At 39.9% G+C, this 18,154-nt stretch overlaps 1 protein-coding gene across 3 annotated transcripts in view; it reads left to right on the top strand.

Moving 5' to 3' along the window:
- thsd7ba (thrombospondin, type I, domain containing 7Ba) overlaps positions 1–18,154 on the top strand; it is a 138,391-nt gene that overhangs the window by 92,677 nt on the left and 27,560 nt on the right. For all 3 annotated transcript variants that reach the window (XM_031858667.1, XM_031858665.1, XM_031858666.1), the window contains exons 14-16: positions 5,657–5,848; positions 13,232–13,498; positions 13,882–14,060. In XM_031858667.1, the coding sequence (XP_031714527.1) occupies positions 5,657–5,848; positions 13,232–13,498; positions 13,882–14,060 (638 nt within the window). The remainder of the gene's footprint in view (positions 1–5,656; positions 5,849–13,231; positions 13,499–13,881; positions 14,061–18,154) is intronic.

The raw sequence follows: 18,154 nt of genomic DNA, 5'->3' as shown, positions 1-18,154 counted from the left end.
TTGACTGTCGTTAAGTCTGACTTTTAGAGAGCGCTACGATTCATAGTACGCAAATTAATAATGTAAATAAACTCTCTGCGAAGAAGAAATCCATTAAAAATGTTACACAATAGGAGCAAAGCCATGCACAGAAATTATTCCTAATTCACATAAATAAGCTTCTGTTAGCGGTTTAAATTGCAACTTTGTTCCCCCAAATGGATACAAATATTTAGACATATTTTGTAAGAAATGTTTTCATTACTAATAAAGAAAGCCTCCACTGTAAATATCTCTCGATTCCCTGTGTTTTCCCAGCAAAATATTAGCACATAAGGTGCATGTGCATTTGTAAATTGACACGTATGCCTTGTAAAAAGAAATACATTCATAGATTTGCAAAATATATTGAAATAATTATATTTCTGTACAGGTATCACAATTTGTTGTTGTGATGAACCCGCACCTGTACTAAATAATGTATCTGACAATGTCAGTGATATACAGGCTTGTATTGCTGTTTAATTTAAATATAATTTGCGAATTCTAATTTCCTGCTAAACAGATTCAAGAGGTTTATTCTTCCCTCCTTTATCTATGTAACTGTCTTTATGTCTGTAAAACTGTGGGTGAAACTAATGACACGATTTCTGCTTTATGAAAAAATATAGATAGGTTTTGCATTATGGGGATATTTTTAGTCATATAACACATTGTAATATGTTGTTGATGTTGAGAAATGATTATATCATGATACAGGCAATTTCTTACAAATTGCCTGCATCATGATATAATCATTTCTGTTGGCAGCAAATCACAAGTATTGTAGTGTGTCCTAATTGATTGTGCTCGGGATGTGTGTGAATGTGTTGTGCGTTTTCTGGACTGTGCAGATTCCTGTTTACTCTCCTTCACGAGCCGCCGCATTTCTCTGAGTGTAGACTGCCACTGGCCCAAATCGTTAAAGAGCCAGAGTGTTAATTGGATCATTTCTGACTCGTTTAGAGGAGTGTAAATGTCCCAATAAATCCCAGGAACTGGCTGTTCCATCTAATTTACTGATGTGATTCAAGTGAAGTTTTCAGTGGCTTTCTGTGTGCCGCCTTGAGAACTTTCCAGCATGTCTGCTCTCGCCGTTGCTCACTTTTACTCGGCAGCATAATTATGACTGACATTTCTCAAGTGGATTTCTATGACTTTTTTTGGTGAGGATGGGGAAAGTGTCTGTAGTTTTCCCAGGTTAAGAGCAAGCCTCATTGACCTTTAGAGCTTCCTATTTGAATATGATTAGAAAATAATTGAGTTAAATACCTGTGACATTTCAGAAAAGTGTCGGTTTGGAATTTGCAGTCTGTCGAAACACTGGATTTAAATATAGATTTGAAGCAACAAAGAATTCATCCTGGGTCTACTTCTACTCAGTGAATGCCTGAACCAACTCAATGAAAAGGACATATAAATGTCACATTGGGGTATATTTAGGACACAATAATTGGGAATATGCCCATATTAAGGGCATGGGGCCATTGGATGAGAGCGTATCAAAGATTTAATGACAGCAAGTTTCAGCAGGAGTTTCTCAATTAGGTTGTTCAAGGACCTTTTAAAGAAGCTGCATTGTCCCAAAAGAGCTCTTTATATGCTACCACTCACCCCCAGAAAGTAAAAAACAATCTCATTCACAACCGAATATCACTACTGATGACATCATTAAGATGCAGCTTTATTTTCTTTTATTGTGTTCATGTAATTACTTCTGCGGTTTCCACGTGATGAAGTCAGATTGCTTTATTCATTTTGGAACAGCTCTTGATTTTCTGTTTTGCTGTTTGAAATTCAGATTTCCTCAACGTGAATTTCAGTAACGCTCACAATATTCAACACCGTGTCATTTCCCATGCAGTTGATATTCAACTGTAGTTTCAGCATGCGCATCCTGTGGGAAGGGTGCGCGAGATGGTACCTACTTCAAATATCTCTCGTCATTGAGAAGCTGAATATGAACAAGCTTGTGCAGCATTATCATGTCAGACATTCATCCGGTTCCACTGCAAAATATATAGGTCACCTCTGCATAGGTCACGTCTTCTGTCTAAGTCTATAAACTTAAATTGACATACAGTATATGTAATTTAATATTTAATAGTTTTAAAGCCATTTAAACCACTTTCCCAATTATATAACAAAAACACATAACATGACAAAAAAAAAGGGGGGAAAATGTCATTGTCAGCTGTCATGACTAAAATAAGTTATGAATCGAATTTAGTTTATTCAGTGCCATATTTTGCTGCATGTCATGATTGTAACTGGTCAATAAAATTATGCATTTTAATATAGAATAGCTTTGTAAATTGCTAGCTTTGTAAATCACCCAACACGGTGACGTTCATCGGTGACGTTTTGGCCGAACTAACACTAACTGAGAAGCAACGCAAGGCACACAGCCACTGTAGAAAAATATTTTGTTTTCCTCGAGGTCAGCATCATTGTGGTTGCCAGGTTGGCTCTCCTGGGAGAATTACTGAACAGAAGTGTTATTTGGAAATTGGAAGCTTTAGTAGAAATACTGTGCAGCCCTGGGGAAGTGGTGCAGTAGATGGCCACTGTCTAGTGATGATTAAACATTTAAACAGCAGTTACAGAACAGTTCAATTACCAACAAGGGATTAAAGTCAGCCCAGGAAGGACCAGTCAGATTTCTGGATACATTGGCTCAGGCATGTATGTGCTGTAGAGTTAGAATCAAACAGAAACAAGCATGCTATTGGGTTTTATGGTTAACAAAGACATTATTCCTTGGCTTGGGTAAATGCTTCCTCCCATCTCAGCGTGTGTCTAATACAAGGCTGCATGTTGAATGAATGCAAATGTCTGACCGAGTGAGGTGAGGGTTGTTAGACATACGCTGACCTGGCATGCCGGAGGTCACAGATAAGATGTGCTACTAAGTAAGATGAGATTTGAGCAGATGAATATTAACCTTCCACAAAATAGAACCGGCGACCCCGAAAGCCCGTATAAAGTTGTGCCCGATAACTTGCAGAAGGCAATGAGCCAATGTATTTCACACTATAGCTACAACACACTGTGTCTAAATTCAGGCAACATGTGGCCTTCCCGGAGTGGAACTGGAACTGGTTGGAGAAATGATTCAATAGAAATTGAGTGGAACTGGAACTGGTTGGAGAAATGATTCAATAGAAATTGAGTCATGTTGATGATCTTTTGCTTCAGGAAAACTGTGACTTGATGGTTAAGATGAATCCAATCCACACTACTCTTCATAAGGCACGACATAGAATAACATTATACGAGGCGTATGACTGAATCAACATAAAAAGTAATGCTAGGAAATGTGACATGTTCTTTTTTTAAGGGGGTGTTCTCAAAGTGTACAACATTGCCACAGAATATATTTTATGAATCTGGACAGCGACAATACTCTTCAAAGCTCGTCCTTTCAACTGCCCCTCAAAAGTGTTCACCTTTCTAAGTGTATAATTAAAGAGGATCCCTGTCAGTGGCGGAGATACTGTGACTAAAATTGCTAACATTTGCGAGAAGAGATGATGTGAGAGGCCACGCAATTCGGCTTTGGCAACCGGAGGCTGAAATAATTATGTTAAAAAAGGATGGCTCCCAGTTCAAAATCCGAATGTCAGTACTGGGCATTGCTAATATAAGGTGCTGGGGATGACAGAAAGAGGTTGGGAGAGAACACCATTCAAAGTAAATGGACAGAATTAAATGCCAACAGGAACGCGGAATTATTCCCTCAGTGGGAGGCTAATTGGACGAAAACTGTAACAGCTGTTAATGGTTAGTTGTTTATCAAACAGTTTTATTAAAGGGAAAATAAGAATCACCTCATAATATCATTGCTCTTTAACCTAAACGGGTACATTGCAAAATAAAAGGTTTGTTTATCTATCGCTGTGATTGTGAATGTTACATAAACACACTTTAATAACAGCTATCATCTCCCTTGCGATGTCTTTGTCGAGGCCTTGTATGTAAATGACCATCCCACACATTCTCCGCAGACATGTGGAAACCGAACAGTTTTTGTCAGAGGGCAAAATTTAAAAGTCAAATAGAAATCAGTCAAAAGGATTAATGGCATGTTTTTATATCAGTGAATCTTCAAAGACGTTAACTTGCATTAGTCTCTCACATCACTATTTTTAAGGTTCCCCATTTATGTTGCTTTATTTACTCAATACGTATCCCTGACACCAGGTACCATGCAGACTGAAATACTTTGTTGGTAATTAGGGAAAGTATTCTTTTACCCTAAGAATGCGGGTTCCTGTGACACTGGTACTGTACAATGTTTTTGCTTCAAGATGTGGATTTGTGTGAACGTATAAACATTTGTTCTTTGATGCATTTTTTGTTACTTATTAAACCGGCTGTGATTACAATGCCGGGATATTGAGCAATACATATACTTTTTGTTTTCTAGTGTGTTAATACACCCAATTTTCAATCAAGCACAACCTCCCATTTGATGTCTCAAACGCCAGTCGTAGTTTGACAAAAAATAATAATGCGTTTGCACTGTGTTTCAACATTTAATAAGTTGTGCTTCCTGATGACTTCACCATAACATGCAAGTTGCAAACACAAAGGTCTGAATTTCCATCTCTGAAAGGATATTTAACCGGTTTGATTTCAACAAAAGTGATGAAGCATGTCGCTCCAGATTAGATCATTCATCAGAGGATAACGTGTTCTCTTGGTTTTGAAAGACTCACTTTGAAATGTTTATTGTTTAAAAAAAAAGGAAAAAGTTCATGTTTTCAAGGCAAGCTTTTGCTTTATTAGCGGTTTGGCTGCACCTCTTATATTGATCCTCCTGTTCTCAGTTGACTTTAAAGTGTATATTCTTTCCCTTAACCACGGCTTGCTCTATATTTTTCTGACAAAGCAGCCTTAAGTCTTTGACAGTTTTCATTTTGAGGGAAGAGATATCAAAGAATTACCAAAAACGTGTCCAGGGGTATTTTCCAAAGTAATCTAAAGCAGCCACATTGGACTGAAAGTCTGTTTCCGGTTAATTGAGTGCTACATCAGGTGTTTAGGAACAGAAATAACCCATCTGGTCTTGATGTGTGTTCTAAGTGCTTATTCTCAGTGCACACAGGCACATGTTGCAGCTACAGTACCTGGTTGTGATATCTCCATCCCTCTTTGATCAGATACAGATACTCTGATCAAAAGTATTTAGCCTTTATGTTTATCTGTTATTATGAATGCCTTGTTTTTATTCAATAAATCACAGTTGTCTGAAGAAGTCTGATAAGGGTGTTGTGCTTGAAGGTTGAATTAGCATTTCCCTAGATCTTAACATGAACGCTGCGCTGCTTTTTATAGCTACGACTTACGCAGTGACAATTCTCTAAATACCTTTTCTTTGTGAGGCCATTCAAGCAACCATAACATATATCAGTAGACCTGTCCCTTCCAGTTGCTGCTCAATCAAACTGTGTATGTGAATGTGACCGAATGCTAAAATCAGGCTTATTCTCTCACGGATAAGCTAAGAAATTATATGCAGGGAGTTTTAAAACAATACCAATGACTCGGTGTCAGCTTGGGTGCGATGTGATCCGTTGTGTGTGCACTGTCTGTATAATTGGAGTGACATTCTTGCCTCCCTCTGTGTTTGCAGGAGTCAGTTGTGTTGGCGAGAGCGGAGAGTCGGCCAATATGACAGAGTGCCTGCGATGGGCTGGCCCCTTGCCCCCTCAGATCAGAGAGTGTCGGGTGGCTTGCAAGGATGACTGCACTCTAACTGCTTGGTCCAAGTTTTCTGACTGCGCTGGATGCGGCAGCTCCCGCAGTCGCAATCGCGTGCTCACAGGTAAAGTTTCCACCTTTCTTCAACAGATTGGGAGACACAGATATCACTCAAGCAAACCGTTTCATCTTCACCAGTGGAAAGGTTGGATTCTTAGGTCAAGCGTTCTCTACGATGGCCCTGAGAGATCAACTCAGTACTTCAAATTCACAAGCAAACAAAGGGTCAATGCTTCACTAGAACAACACATCATCATTCCCAACACGTCAAATACTTGTATGAACCACAACATGAAGTAGTAACCTCGTACAAATCAACTACATCCCTTGATCTTCAGGGTTGTTGTCAATGGCAGCAGATACTTTGTTTGCTGTAAAGTTTATGTGGCTTGGCACACCTCTTTTCTCGTTGTGGCTGTTACTGTAACTTTCCACTGTATGTCAGGTCTAAATTAGGTTTCTCACAGCTTGCAATCTCTTATTTCAGTGCAGATGGCAAATCTGAATTACATGCTGTGGTTGCAGACCAGGCTGGATACTATTTGTCTTCATGAATATTTGATCCGATGCCGGAGGGGTTGTAGTAAACATATCCTGTCTTCTTCTATAATGCTCTAAGAATCCAACACGTGGAATCAGCCCAGGCTTTGTGCTGGGTTTTATTTGGAAAGAGTGTGGCCGTAATGGTGATTAAGGCTCAGTATATCGACTTTAACACTTTCTTAAAAATCAGGTAAATTGATGTAAAGCGAATCCACTGTGGGTTTTAAGCTTAAGGATGCTGTTGAGGGAGTTGGCAGCTTTCCAAAACATCTCCTTAGATGATACAGCTATGTTGAAAAGCCTTCTTGAGCCATATTGCAGTATGCTCTGCGTGTCGAAACCAAAAGTAATTTTGACGGTCCAAAAGGCTGTTTAACAAAATGCTGTTCAGTTGTAGTGCATCATGTCTCTTGGATTTCCTATGCTACGACTGAATTCATGCAGAAAACATTGGCGAATACGGTGAACGCTATAAACACAGCAGCCCTGTCGCTAATACATGGAAATTGAGTTGGAAAATTGTTCATGCACGACAAAGTACACAAGGGCTATAATTATCTTGTTTTTGTAAGTCACTTTGTGACAGACGTTCCCCGGTTTATGTATAATTTTCATCTTGTCATAATTCAACAGCCTCCCTTGTATCATGCCACTTATTACCCATAACAATGGTGTGTTTACAAACAAAAAGGAAAACCACATAAAATGAGCAGCCACGCCTCAGCACTGCGCTACGGTTTACTTTTTGTCAGCTTCTGACACCCCGACCTAACCCCTCCCTTTCACACACACACACACACACACACAAATCATCGGATTTGTACTTTACTTTTTTGATGTTACGCCTCTGATGTTTAATGTCACACTCAGAAGCCCAAGTGATTGTTTGGCTTTTTGTTGGTCTATTGGCATGAATAGGAGCACAACTGTATATGTGACATTCTATCTATATGAGCGCCGCCTGGGTGGCTCAGGAGTTAGCATTGTGGCTTTAAAGCAAGAATGTTCTAGAATCCGCGGTGCTGCTGCTGCCGTTCTGCGAGGAAGTTACATGTTTATCCCACGCAGGTCTCCTCCAGGTGCTCCTATTGCGACCCACAGTCTAAAGACATGCCGATAAGGTGAACTGATTATTCTATATTGCCTATAGGTGCGAAAATGTCTGTCTGTGTCTGTCTACCGATAGACTGGTAACGTCTCCACAATACACACCATCCGTGCACCTCTATCGCCTCTTTGCCCTGTATGTTCTCGGATACTGTGTAGCAGGCCCAAGTTATCACTGTCTTCTTTCTTTTCGGCTGGCAAGCAGTGGACTGGGCTTATCAGTTCACCTGGGTTTAACCCTATGGTTGTGTGGTCACGCTGGATGTGCAGCCTTCTGAGTCACAGTGGCAATCACAGCCTTTCTTGATTAATATCATCCCTGGCAGAGGATTTGCATCCATGCTGCAAGCGACATTATAAAAAAATGATGTATCATCTTTCATCAACTGATACTGATTTGTCAATATACTTATTATGAATAGGATAAATGACACCGGGATGTGTGAAGATGGAAAACTTCTTTACCATGTATCTGCAAAACATAAAATTAAGATCTCATTTTCAGTAAATACTGCTGGTTCCTGTTGCAATTACGATGTCACTCCTCGTCAAGAGCTCTGAAAGCTCTGTTTACTCTGAAAAAACGGCATTGAGGATGCCAGTCTTCTAGTTTGTTTACATTGATAATACTAATGTCTCAACATTAATAGAATAATGATTTATTGATGTTTAAATGGTACACATTCACACAGATGCTGCTGTAATCAGAATCTGTCTCCCGTCAGAATAAAGGACGGCTTGATTTGAGTGGAAAATGTTTGTTTTGTTTTTTTCCCATCGCTTTATTGGTAAAGTATTGAGTTGAGTAGCTAATTTATTCTCCTCAGCCAGCATGTTGAATGTTGTATGGGCATTCGAGCGTTAAGTTCTGTGAATTATTTCTGCCACAGATCAGAGAGCAGGGTTGTGTGTGTATCTGTAAGAGCTTAACTGCAGATAAATGGGTTAGCTACACTATCCAGCTTTGTTACTGAGCCATTCAAAACTGCTCTGACTCTCTTCTTTTTCAGAATAAGCTTTTAAGTGCCTCATGGGTATCATTTTAGCTTTGCCTTTTATAGAAATGCTGTATTTCTAATGGTCAATCTGCCATAGGGAACAGAATTTATTTTATTTTATTTTATTTTATGGCTCAGTTTTATCTTTTGCTCTAGTGTATTCCCTACTTTATGTCTTTAGTTCTCTCCTCTTCAGTTGTCTGATAGTATGCAATTATTCTCTGCTTTTATTTCATGTAATTGATTAAATGTACTTAGTTATATTTCATTTCATGTTATTAAATGGGCCATATAAATGATTAATTGAGTGCTTGATTGGTTGACATCTACTCAAACCTCCAAGTTAGTTGAGGGAGAAAAGTTACAACAACTGAAGATATAGCACCAGGCTGGAGTGCAGGGAGAGGGTTTGTATGGGATTTATTATGCACCTATATTTCACAGTCTAGTGGTTTATCTATCAGATATTATGTTATTGGAGAGCTGGGCTACAATAGAATAGAGATACTTGTTCTTTTATGACACGACTGTTCTGGGACTGTTGACTTCTGAGCCATATAAATTGTTATGCATTGAAAATATATGTAGCAATATAAAGTCGAAGAATATATCAGTTATGCAGCGTTAACAATATTAATACACATTATAACTACCCTGAGATAATCTCTTTTAATTGTTGGAAGAGTTGTTTCTTTTGGTTTGTAGGTAGTAGCCTCATACAGTCAGAAGCCTTCACAGGTGCTCAGTTATCACTGTGAGATTGAAATCCATAAAAAGATGCTCATGAATCATTCCTACCAACTATTGAAACTAAGAATTGCAGATGAAAAATGCAGCATGATTCTGCATGAACGTATTAGAACATCAGTTGTGTGTTTTTTAGTCAGTTCTGTGGAGGAAAGGTTTTTGTTGACATTTATCTGAAGGGGACATCAGTCGTCTATTATCTATCGATTGACATCTTTATCAAGCTAATTCATACGTGGGCTTGCTATTCCACAGCAGATACTTCACCTCACTGCAGATGCTGTTCAGCACACTCCTGGCAGTGTTACAGGGACAAAGAAGACTGCACAGTAGTATGGCTCCGATTGGAGCATCCTCTCAACAAATATCATACAAAGAAAGTTTGGAAAATTACGTTGAATGAAAAATGCATAATGCTATAAGAAGTTGGATATTGCAGTCCTAAATGCAGATATTTGTGGTGCCTGTTGGTCTAAGTGTTGCTGTTGCCAGTAATGTAGTTGTCAAAGTGAAGTGATGTTGCACTGGCACTCGACAATCAACCACCAGCAGTGGCGTAGATTGAACAGATTGTTGGTGAATTGCCATGTGATGGCAGTGAGTTCACACTTGGTGAAGAATGTTTGCAATCAGACCCACTACAGAAACAGATGGGCTGCTCACTGGGCACACAGGAGGCCGAGGACACCCAGGGCCCATGAAACAAATAGGGGTGCATGAATAAAGCAGAATTAGCTAAACTGCAGAGCAACTCTTTCACCAGGCCTTGTGTTTGTTTTTATCTGTGTGTTAGATGTGAGTGTCTTTCGCTCTCTCCATCTGGCTTAGGTCAAGGATTTCTGTAGCCCTTTTATTTTGCAGTGTCAAGAGTATTTACTTTAATCCTCGGAGACCGGCAGTATTAAATCTCAAGAGAAGACGCTGACATCATATGAAACTAGACGACCTAATGAATCCATTGGTTCCATGTCATGCTAGCTTGTTGGGAAGGGGAATGAATTACGCTCCTAAATTAAGCTAAATTGTGTTGAGGGAAATAGAACTTTGGGGTTCTATTGGTACCCAAAAGTCTCCCCTTCACAGACATTCCCCCATCACATTTTGGATGCAGTATCAATGTGTTATTTTTGCCAATTCTAAAAATGGTATATTTGAATATTTTTGCATACTGGAGTCCCTAAATACTCTTGGAATGGATCAAATAAATTGGGTATGACTGGAAAGCTGAGACTCTTGTGGAATCAAATCTGTGTCACAAATGGTATCAACCCCAAAATTGCTGAAACAACTTATGAGACATAAGTGCAAATGGGAATGGCTATCATAAACTTCCATCATAATGTTTTGAACCCTTTTACACTTTCACAATTTATTTTATTAATTTCATTTATTCATTCATTTTTTTTTTGTAGTTTGGGGGTCTGATGATAGATGTAATATATCAACAACACCACTGAGTCTACTATTCAAGGGACAGTGTTTGTCGCTCATGATCATCTAAATACTATTTCACAAACATTTCCATCCAGTCAATAGAACAGTTTAAGGGGAAACACAGAATTTGAACATATCAATTGCATTCAGCATTAAAAATATGATAGATATGTCAAAAGCTTCTGCTAAACTCCAGTCGAGACGGTTGCATTTGCTTGGATCGTCTCTCTTTATTATGGCTGAATGCAAATCGTGCATAGGGGCCAGTGATTCCCATCAAATGCTTTATTTGGTTAGTGATGACATGTACATCAAGCCCCGTCGACGGTAAAATACTCCGTCTTTCTTTTTTGTTTTTAAACAATGCACTATAGCAACGCTAACATGTTGATGTCAGCAGCACATCGATGGCTGCTGAGAACAGAACAAGACCCATAGCTCTCTTATACAACACTATTCAACAATGCAGAGCAGACAGTCAATCATGAGAACGATTTTTTTTTTTAGCAGTTAGACAGCTTGACAGTTTGTATCTGTTACTTGTCCTGATATTAAAAGTGACAGAGTCGGAGCGGAACACATGCCTTTCAGCTGCCATACAATTACTTTCCTGCTCATGCTCATCTATTAATACTCATCAGAGATAATGGACAGGACTAGTTATTTGAAGCCTGAAGTGAACTGTATTGAGTGGTTACCTCTATTAGTCTTAATGGAGGTCTTAATGGAGGTCTTTGGAATTCAAAATTAATTTTCCCCCTCATTAGACAAAAGCTCGTGTTTTGAGGTATATATTGGAAATCCATGCTGAAACAATTGCTGTCTGTCCACGGTGCATCTTTCCTTCCATTTTCTAATATTTGGTACCAAATCCTCCATCAAAAGAAGCACCAGCAGATCATGTTTTGTGGATTTTAAGGGTGAGTATTGCAAATTAATAAAAAATAAGAATAAAAACTCTTGCTCTGTTGGAGTGCAGTTGCTAGGGGTTATGGGAAATACATGAAATTATTCAGTGATATAAAAGAAGACGAGAGAGACTGAGGGAAAGCGAGTACACCCAAAAGAGAATCACAGCACTTGATCACACATCCTGAACTGAACATTACTGACTAATGATATAACTGTGATATCTGTGCAGCGCTGCGTCGTCTGCTGTTTCTCCACCGTCGTCAACCCCTTGAATCAAAAAGCTCTCTGTGCACTGTTTATCATTACTATTGAACAGCAACCACTGTGTGCTGGGGAGAAGTCATGGATGTAAAAGAAAGGGAGGGAATAAATGTGCATCTGAAGACAAAAGGCAAGAAAGGAAAGAGCTTTTCTTTCTTGTGTTTCCTCCTCAGTGGGAGAACACTCAGCTGCAGCAGTTTTTTACTCTTTTGGGTCTTCATGGTAGCACACAATGGCTGCACTGTACGTGCCAAGCCTAAATATGCTGCATTTGCATACAAATGACATACGATGATTATACAAATGATTAGAAATATAGAATTGTTTTCTAGTTGAATAACACAATAATCTTATTTGTATTTTGTATTCTACTTGCACAGAATGTGTTGTTTCTTGTAGCAAAACAATTACTCAGGTCTAACCTTCAGAGAGTTTAGCTGCAGTGACGTAATAAAGACATTAAGTGTGTACTATTCCCTTAAGGGGCTTCAAAATAAAGAGAAAAATTAAAGTTTAATATGCTTTTAAATAATTACTCCTGGGGGTCATTTAGAGTGCTATTTGAATATGCATTACAGGCAGAAGGGTTTCCTTGCCACTGGTCATATGGTAGAGCACTTTTGACTGATTAGCTATTAATTTGTTATGATAATTTCCTCTAAATAAAATAATATCAGGGAAGATGAATGAATGCAATGCAATGAATCCAACCTCCATACAGTGCTGTGGCTACAATGCGTGTTATGTAACCAGAAATTTAGAAGTTTAGAAGGAGCTGTGTATTTGATTATGCCTGTGATGGAACCAGGTGGAAAAACAATTATGTTCAACTGTGTTGCTATTGCTACTGAAAATGTCATATTTGCCATTCATAATACTTACTTTTTTTTAGAAAGGCAAGACCTTTTTTTCACTGTTCTGTTTGACAACCTGTATTTTTACAGATTTGTCTTTGATATGATTTGATTAAAAAAACGACCCTATAAGAATGGGTCAGCTTACCTCGCTCATCATTCATTTGTGTGTGCAGTATTGATAAAGCTCATCAAGCTTTGCTCATTCTGCAGTGGGCTACGATCCACTGATATTATCAAGGTGAATGATGGACTGCTGGTGCCTGTATATGGCGGCTGACACTGACATCACAATGATACAAGTAAACAATGTATGCTGAGTTTATAGTTTACTTACTGGCTAGTTCACTGACCTGCTGGCATTGTAGTATTTTGAATGATCAAAGATAAATGAACAAAATTAATTAATACATTTTTTGGCACTATATGAACTAATATTTAATTGGAACAATGAATATATTTATCCATTCTGTAGCTCATACTTTATTCCGACACGGGAACAAGTTAGCCCATTTGTGCTCTATTCATTCAGCGTTCATCACCCATCCAGGGCACAGAAGTTCTCCATTGTTTTGTCCATCTTCTCCTCAGGTCGCAGTAAAAAGAAGGAGCATTGCCTGAATAAGGAGCTGTACCCGCTGGAGGAGACAGAGATGTGTCCCTGTGATGAGTTCTTGTCCCAGCCCTATGGGAACTGGTCTGCATGCATCCTCCATGATCTTTCAGCTCCGGGGTCGCTGCAGGGCTGGATGAGCCACCGGGAGGTGAAAGAGTGTGGCCAAGGTCTGCGCTACAGAGCAGTGGCCTGCATTGACCAGCAGGGACACCTGGTCAACCCCACCCGCTGCACAGACTCAGGTAGGAATCACAGAAATTAGTATATAGGTGAAACCCTAATTATGTCATGTAATGCCATGTTGTAGCTGGTTATTTTAAATGTTTAATTTCTATATATTTCTTACATGTTTCAGTGTAAAACACAGCTAAGAGACAGCACAAAAACAAACAAAAAGTATACAGTGTGAAAACCATTAAACAGTTTTACTATGCCAAGATAGCACAGAAGGAGACGCTCATTAGTTCGATAATTACGTCTTAGTGTCAAAGTAAGCAAGTCCGAGGTCTGGCGGAGTGTAAGCCAGTGGCATGTCTGTCGGACATTATTATTGTGATCCTTGCTGCAGCCGCTGAGCAAGTCTGAATGAGGCCTCTCCCTCCCGTCTGCCAATGTTCGATTTCAGGCTACATGGTGGAGGTTTGCCACATCCCTTGCCCCCTAGACTGTAAGCTCAGTGACTGGTCAGCCTGGTCAGCCTGCAGTGCATCCTGTGGCAGTGGGTTGAAGATCAGGTCCAAGTGGCTCAGGGAGAAATCTTTCAATGGAGGACGCCCATGCCCCAAGCTGGATTTGAAAAATCAGGTAAGGTGTGCACCAGTCCTTGTAAATCCATAGCAGCCTGTACAGTACAATAGGTAGATACATTGTGGAAGGTAACTCTTAATGTGACGGCATGCTGATGTCTATGTTAGCAGTCTGTCTTTAAAGTGGGAGTTCTTAACAGACATTTGGAGCAATTGTTTGGATGTATTGGTGTCCAACACTTGCTCATTGTATTATAGTTTCCATATGGAGTCACAGCAAACAAGGTCCACCTCATCATCCATCTACATTGTTCTCAAGTCGCTTCTTCCCAGACTTGATTGTTTCCAGGGGCACATTTAATGAATGCAGATGAGGGCATTCTACACTCTGAATCCGCTCATTTTCACCACCATAGTATATGTAATAGGGGGGCCATGCTAAATGTAGACAAATGATATTGCATAATTCTAATAGTTTCCATGGTGCAAGCTGTAGTTTTGCATTTGAATGTGTTATACATCTCCAGTATGGTTTTGGAAAATATTGCCCTCCAGCCCCGGTTGTCTTGCTGCCCAATGCTGTCGCGTAAATACACAGTGGAGTCGTTTCATTCTCCTCACATTTCAATGATACGGTTTATCACCCATCTGCCAGTGGGACTCCTGGTTGACCTGTTCATTTTCTAGTGTCTTCAGTCGGACCAAATCATTTTCCTTACAAGACATGCCCTTTCCTTGACATTAAAACAGGGCGGTGTCAAGTGACAAAAAGACGGGGGGTGGGGGGGCAGAGAGTGAGAAGTGGACAGATGGGAGCATTTGATATTCCATAGTCGGGTTTCATCCGTACGTAGCTATGAATGTTCTGCGACCGCACACCTCTCATGGGGTTATGGTTTAAATAGGGGAAGTGTTTTATGAATGCCGCCTGTATGCTTGAATGGGCTTGAAAGGACACTTAAGTTTGTAGAGGTCAGTGTGGAGATGAGGCACGGCTGTGCGGAAAATATCCCACTGTGTTGTAGTGGAGATTTGTGTACAGATGGTTAAGTGCCCACTAACAAGGTCGATATGGCCCCCGTAGTAATGCCCCGCAATAACCCTCGCTATTGAAATTGGAGCTATCTGTTGTCAAAGCCCTCGTGGATTTATCCTGAGGGTGGACAAGGCCTCATTGTTAACATTATCAAATTGGCCATTTAAAGTGAAGTACATCTGTCCGAGGTGTGGGTGGAACAATACTACAGTATGACCTCTACTCTGGTTCTACAGGCATTGCTGTTGTGTTTAACAAGGAAAGTCCTGGATGGTCACAAGCGACTTCTCGACAGGGTCTTAAAAAAACCTGCTTTCTCCTTCAGCCGGTGCACGTCACTTCTCAGACCTCATACATTTAGCCTGTCGTACTTCATTTGGTCTCTCTCAGGATGCAGCGTAATAAAGAATATTCACATTCCTAATAGACCTCCTCCTCTCTCACAAACACTTGCTCTTTCATCGCCCACTGTGAACTATTCTCTCACCAAAGTGTGGCCTCGCTACCACCAGCAGATGTTTCCCCTCGAGCCACGGCCAGAGGTGATCTGGCTTAACAGAGATGAAATTTACAGTGCACCACAACTCATCCTCTCATCTCATGGTTGAGTGAGCAGGTAAGATAGGGAGAGAGATAGAGAGGGAGATAGAGAGAAAGAGAAAGTGCCCCCATGAAAATAACGAGCGAAAATGGCCACGATGTAGAACAGACTGTGTAGGAGTTGGGCCATAAAGTAAACTTTAAACACGTTGTTAATGAGGTAAGATTTTCTGCATTGGTAAAAGACGATCAAAAACAAGTGTTATCAAGATGAATAATTCATGTATCACCTCACTGAGAGCCTGTCATTGTGGATCTCTTGGGCTCCCTCACCCAGTGTACCTGTGGAAAAGGATAATTAAAGAACTGTCTTTCAATGGAGCGTTTTCCATAAACCTCATATCCTTTTCAGTACAGCAATTGTTTCATAACCGATTTGCAACTGTAATCAGGACAGCAGGCCTGTCACTCCACAAGCCATTACAAGACTTTTCTCTTGTAACATTAAATGTAAAACGTGCTGAAAATGCGTTAAAAACACATCATAATCTGTCTTTCTATGACAATTATGTGAGCTAAGCAGACCCACAGCGTTCCAGAAAAACAGCTGGATGTTCTGAAAGTAGAAGTGAAGAAGAAGAGTAAGAGGAACCGTCTTGTTTAAGGCCAGTTTGACAAAACATGTCTGTTACGCCTGTTGAGAAATACTTGGACTTGTAAAACCTCTATTTTAATATAGTCACACTAGGGCATCTTTATTTCTTATCTCCGTGGTCTACTTCCGTGTGAGAAGTGACATGTTTAGAATATTTCACTTCATTCAAGTTCTAAGTGATTATAAGTGAGCGAGGGTGTGCAGGATGTTTAGTTTCTTCAATTACAGCACATGTGTCTGTCAGTAAAACTTTCTGGTGTGCAAAAAAACTTTTGTCCATACCCTGAGAATTAAATTCATACAAAAATAACAGCAAATATCCAAATGCTGATAAAGTAATGGATCTTGACAGATAGATTTTTACAGTGCAGCTATATGTAGCCCTTATTTAAATACAGGATGCCCTGTGAGAGTGCTACAGAGAGTGCTCACAGATGTCAAGGCATAGCAAGGCAAATCAAATCTATAATTACAGGAGACGTTGAAACTAGTGTTTGCCACCAAATGCTGAGATATCAAGAGATATATGCACTATTTCCAAATAATGTAACAGAACTGTCTTGACTGTCAGACACTGTGCCAGTCAGATTGCTATTTTTCATTCTATTAGCGCCTGGCCTCCACTCTATCCAGAGTGGCCCTGTCCTTTTGAGAAACACCCTTCCTGCCCACCTCCGAGGCTCCTCTACCATATGTTGTGTGTGGTGGGAGGTTTGTGTGAGTGTGTGTGTGTGTGTGTGTGTGTGTGTGTGTGTGTGTGTGTGTGTGTGTGTGTGTGCGTGTGTGTGTGAGTGACAGAGCAATCTATAAGGTTACAAGACAGGTGGCGTTGTTTGTGTGTGGGTGATGCGCTGACATTGGACACAGATGAAATGTGTCTCACCATTCTCTCCTTTTTGTTTTGTTTTTCAGTTAATTATCGTATTATGTAACTTATGCAACAGGAGGACAAACGTTTCTATATTGTTAAATATGTTAAAAACTGCAGGTCAGAGGGGTTGAGGTTGCTGAGATGCTCTGGCTTAATGCTTTCCGTTCCACTGATGACTTTCGCCTTGTGAATACTGTGTAGACAGAGATAATGTGTTTTGATTTGAGAATGAAGACTCTTATAAGCTTTGCGGCTATTTGTGCAAACTCTGTGTATCATATATTGAACGTGGGTTCAAGTCATGTGTAAATACTATATAAAACACCGTCCTGCATCCTCAGGTTGAACTTGGGTGTTGGGTTTTGGCAATAATGAAATTGCTAACTGCTAGGTAAGAGATGCAGCACATTTTATATAACAACATAAGATAAGATAAGATAATCCTTTATTAGTCCCGCAGCGGGGACATTTACAGGATTACAGCAGCATACAGTATAGTGCAAACAAGAGACATAGTAAAAAAACACAACTGCATCATCTGACAAAAAAAACATCGTTCCTTTCATGGAAAGCCTGTAAGCTTCAGGCAGACGATTCAAGTGAAGCTTATACCTAACCAGTATGTCATTATCTACAATATATGCAATGCACCTTTAGGTGGTCTGTTGAAGCTGTCTTGCTCTCCTAATTATTTGTCCTTCACCTAGCTGCTGATGCTTTGAATAGATTTTAATAAGCATGCCAACATTCTGATCATGCCACTTCTGAACAGAGTTATGATGGACATAATCATGTGTGTGCGCTCCACATTCACTGCTGCTGACAGTATTCTGCGACTCTGAGCAATGACTGATTGGATATTAGTGGTAGCCCACACACTCACACTTCAAGTCAGAAGTCTGCCTGTGTTGTCGGAGGCTTGGGATCATTGTAAATCTCACAAATTGTTTCATGCACCGTATGTATCACCATTGTCAGCGCTGAACCAAATTAAGAAATTGGTGCTTGCCTGGATGTCTTGGCTCAGTTCAGCTGGGTGTTTGTGTACTT

Source organism: Anarrhichthys ocellatus, unplaced genomic scaffold, assembly GCF_004355925.1.
Source record: "Anarrhichthys ocellatus isolate YVR2014 unplaced genomic scaffold, GSC_Weel_1.0 scaffold20, whole genome shotgun sequence".
Taxonomy (NCBI): domain Eukaryota; kingdom Metazoa; phylum Chordata; class Actinopteri; order Perciformes; family Anarhichadidae; genus Anarrhichthys; species Anarrhichthys ocellatus.
The sequence above is the reverse complement of the archived record's forward strand: the minus strand, read 5'-3'. Positions and strand labels throughout refer to the sequence as shown.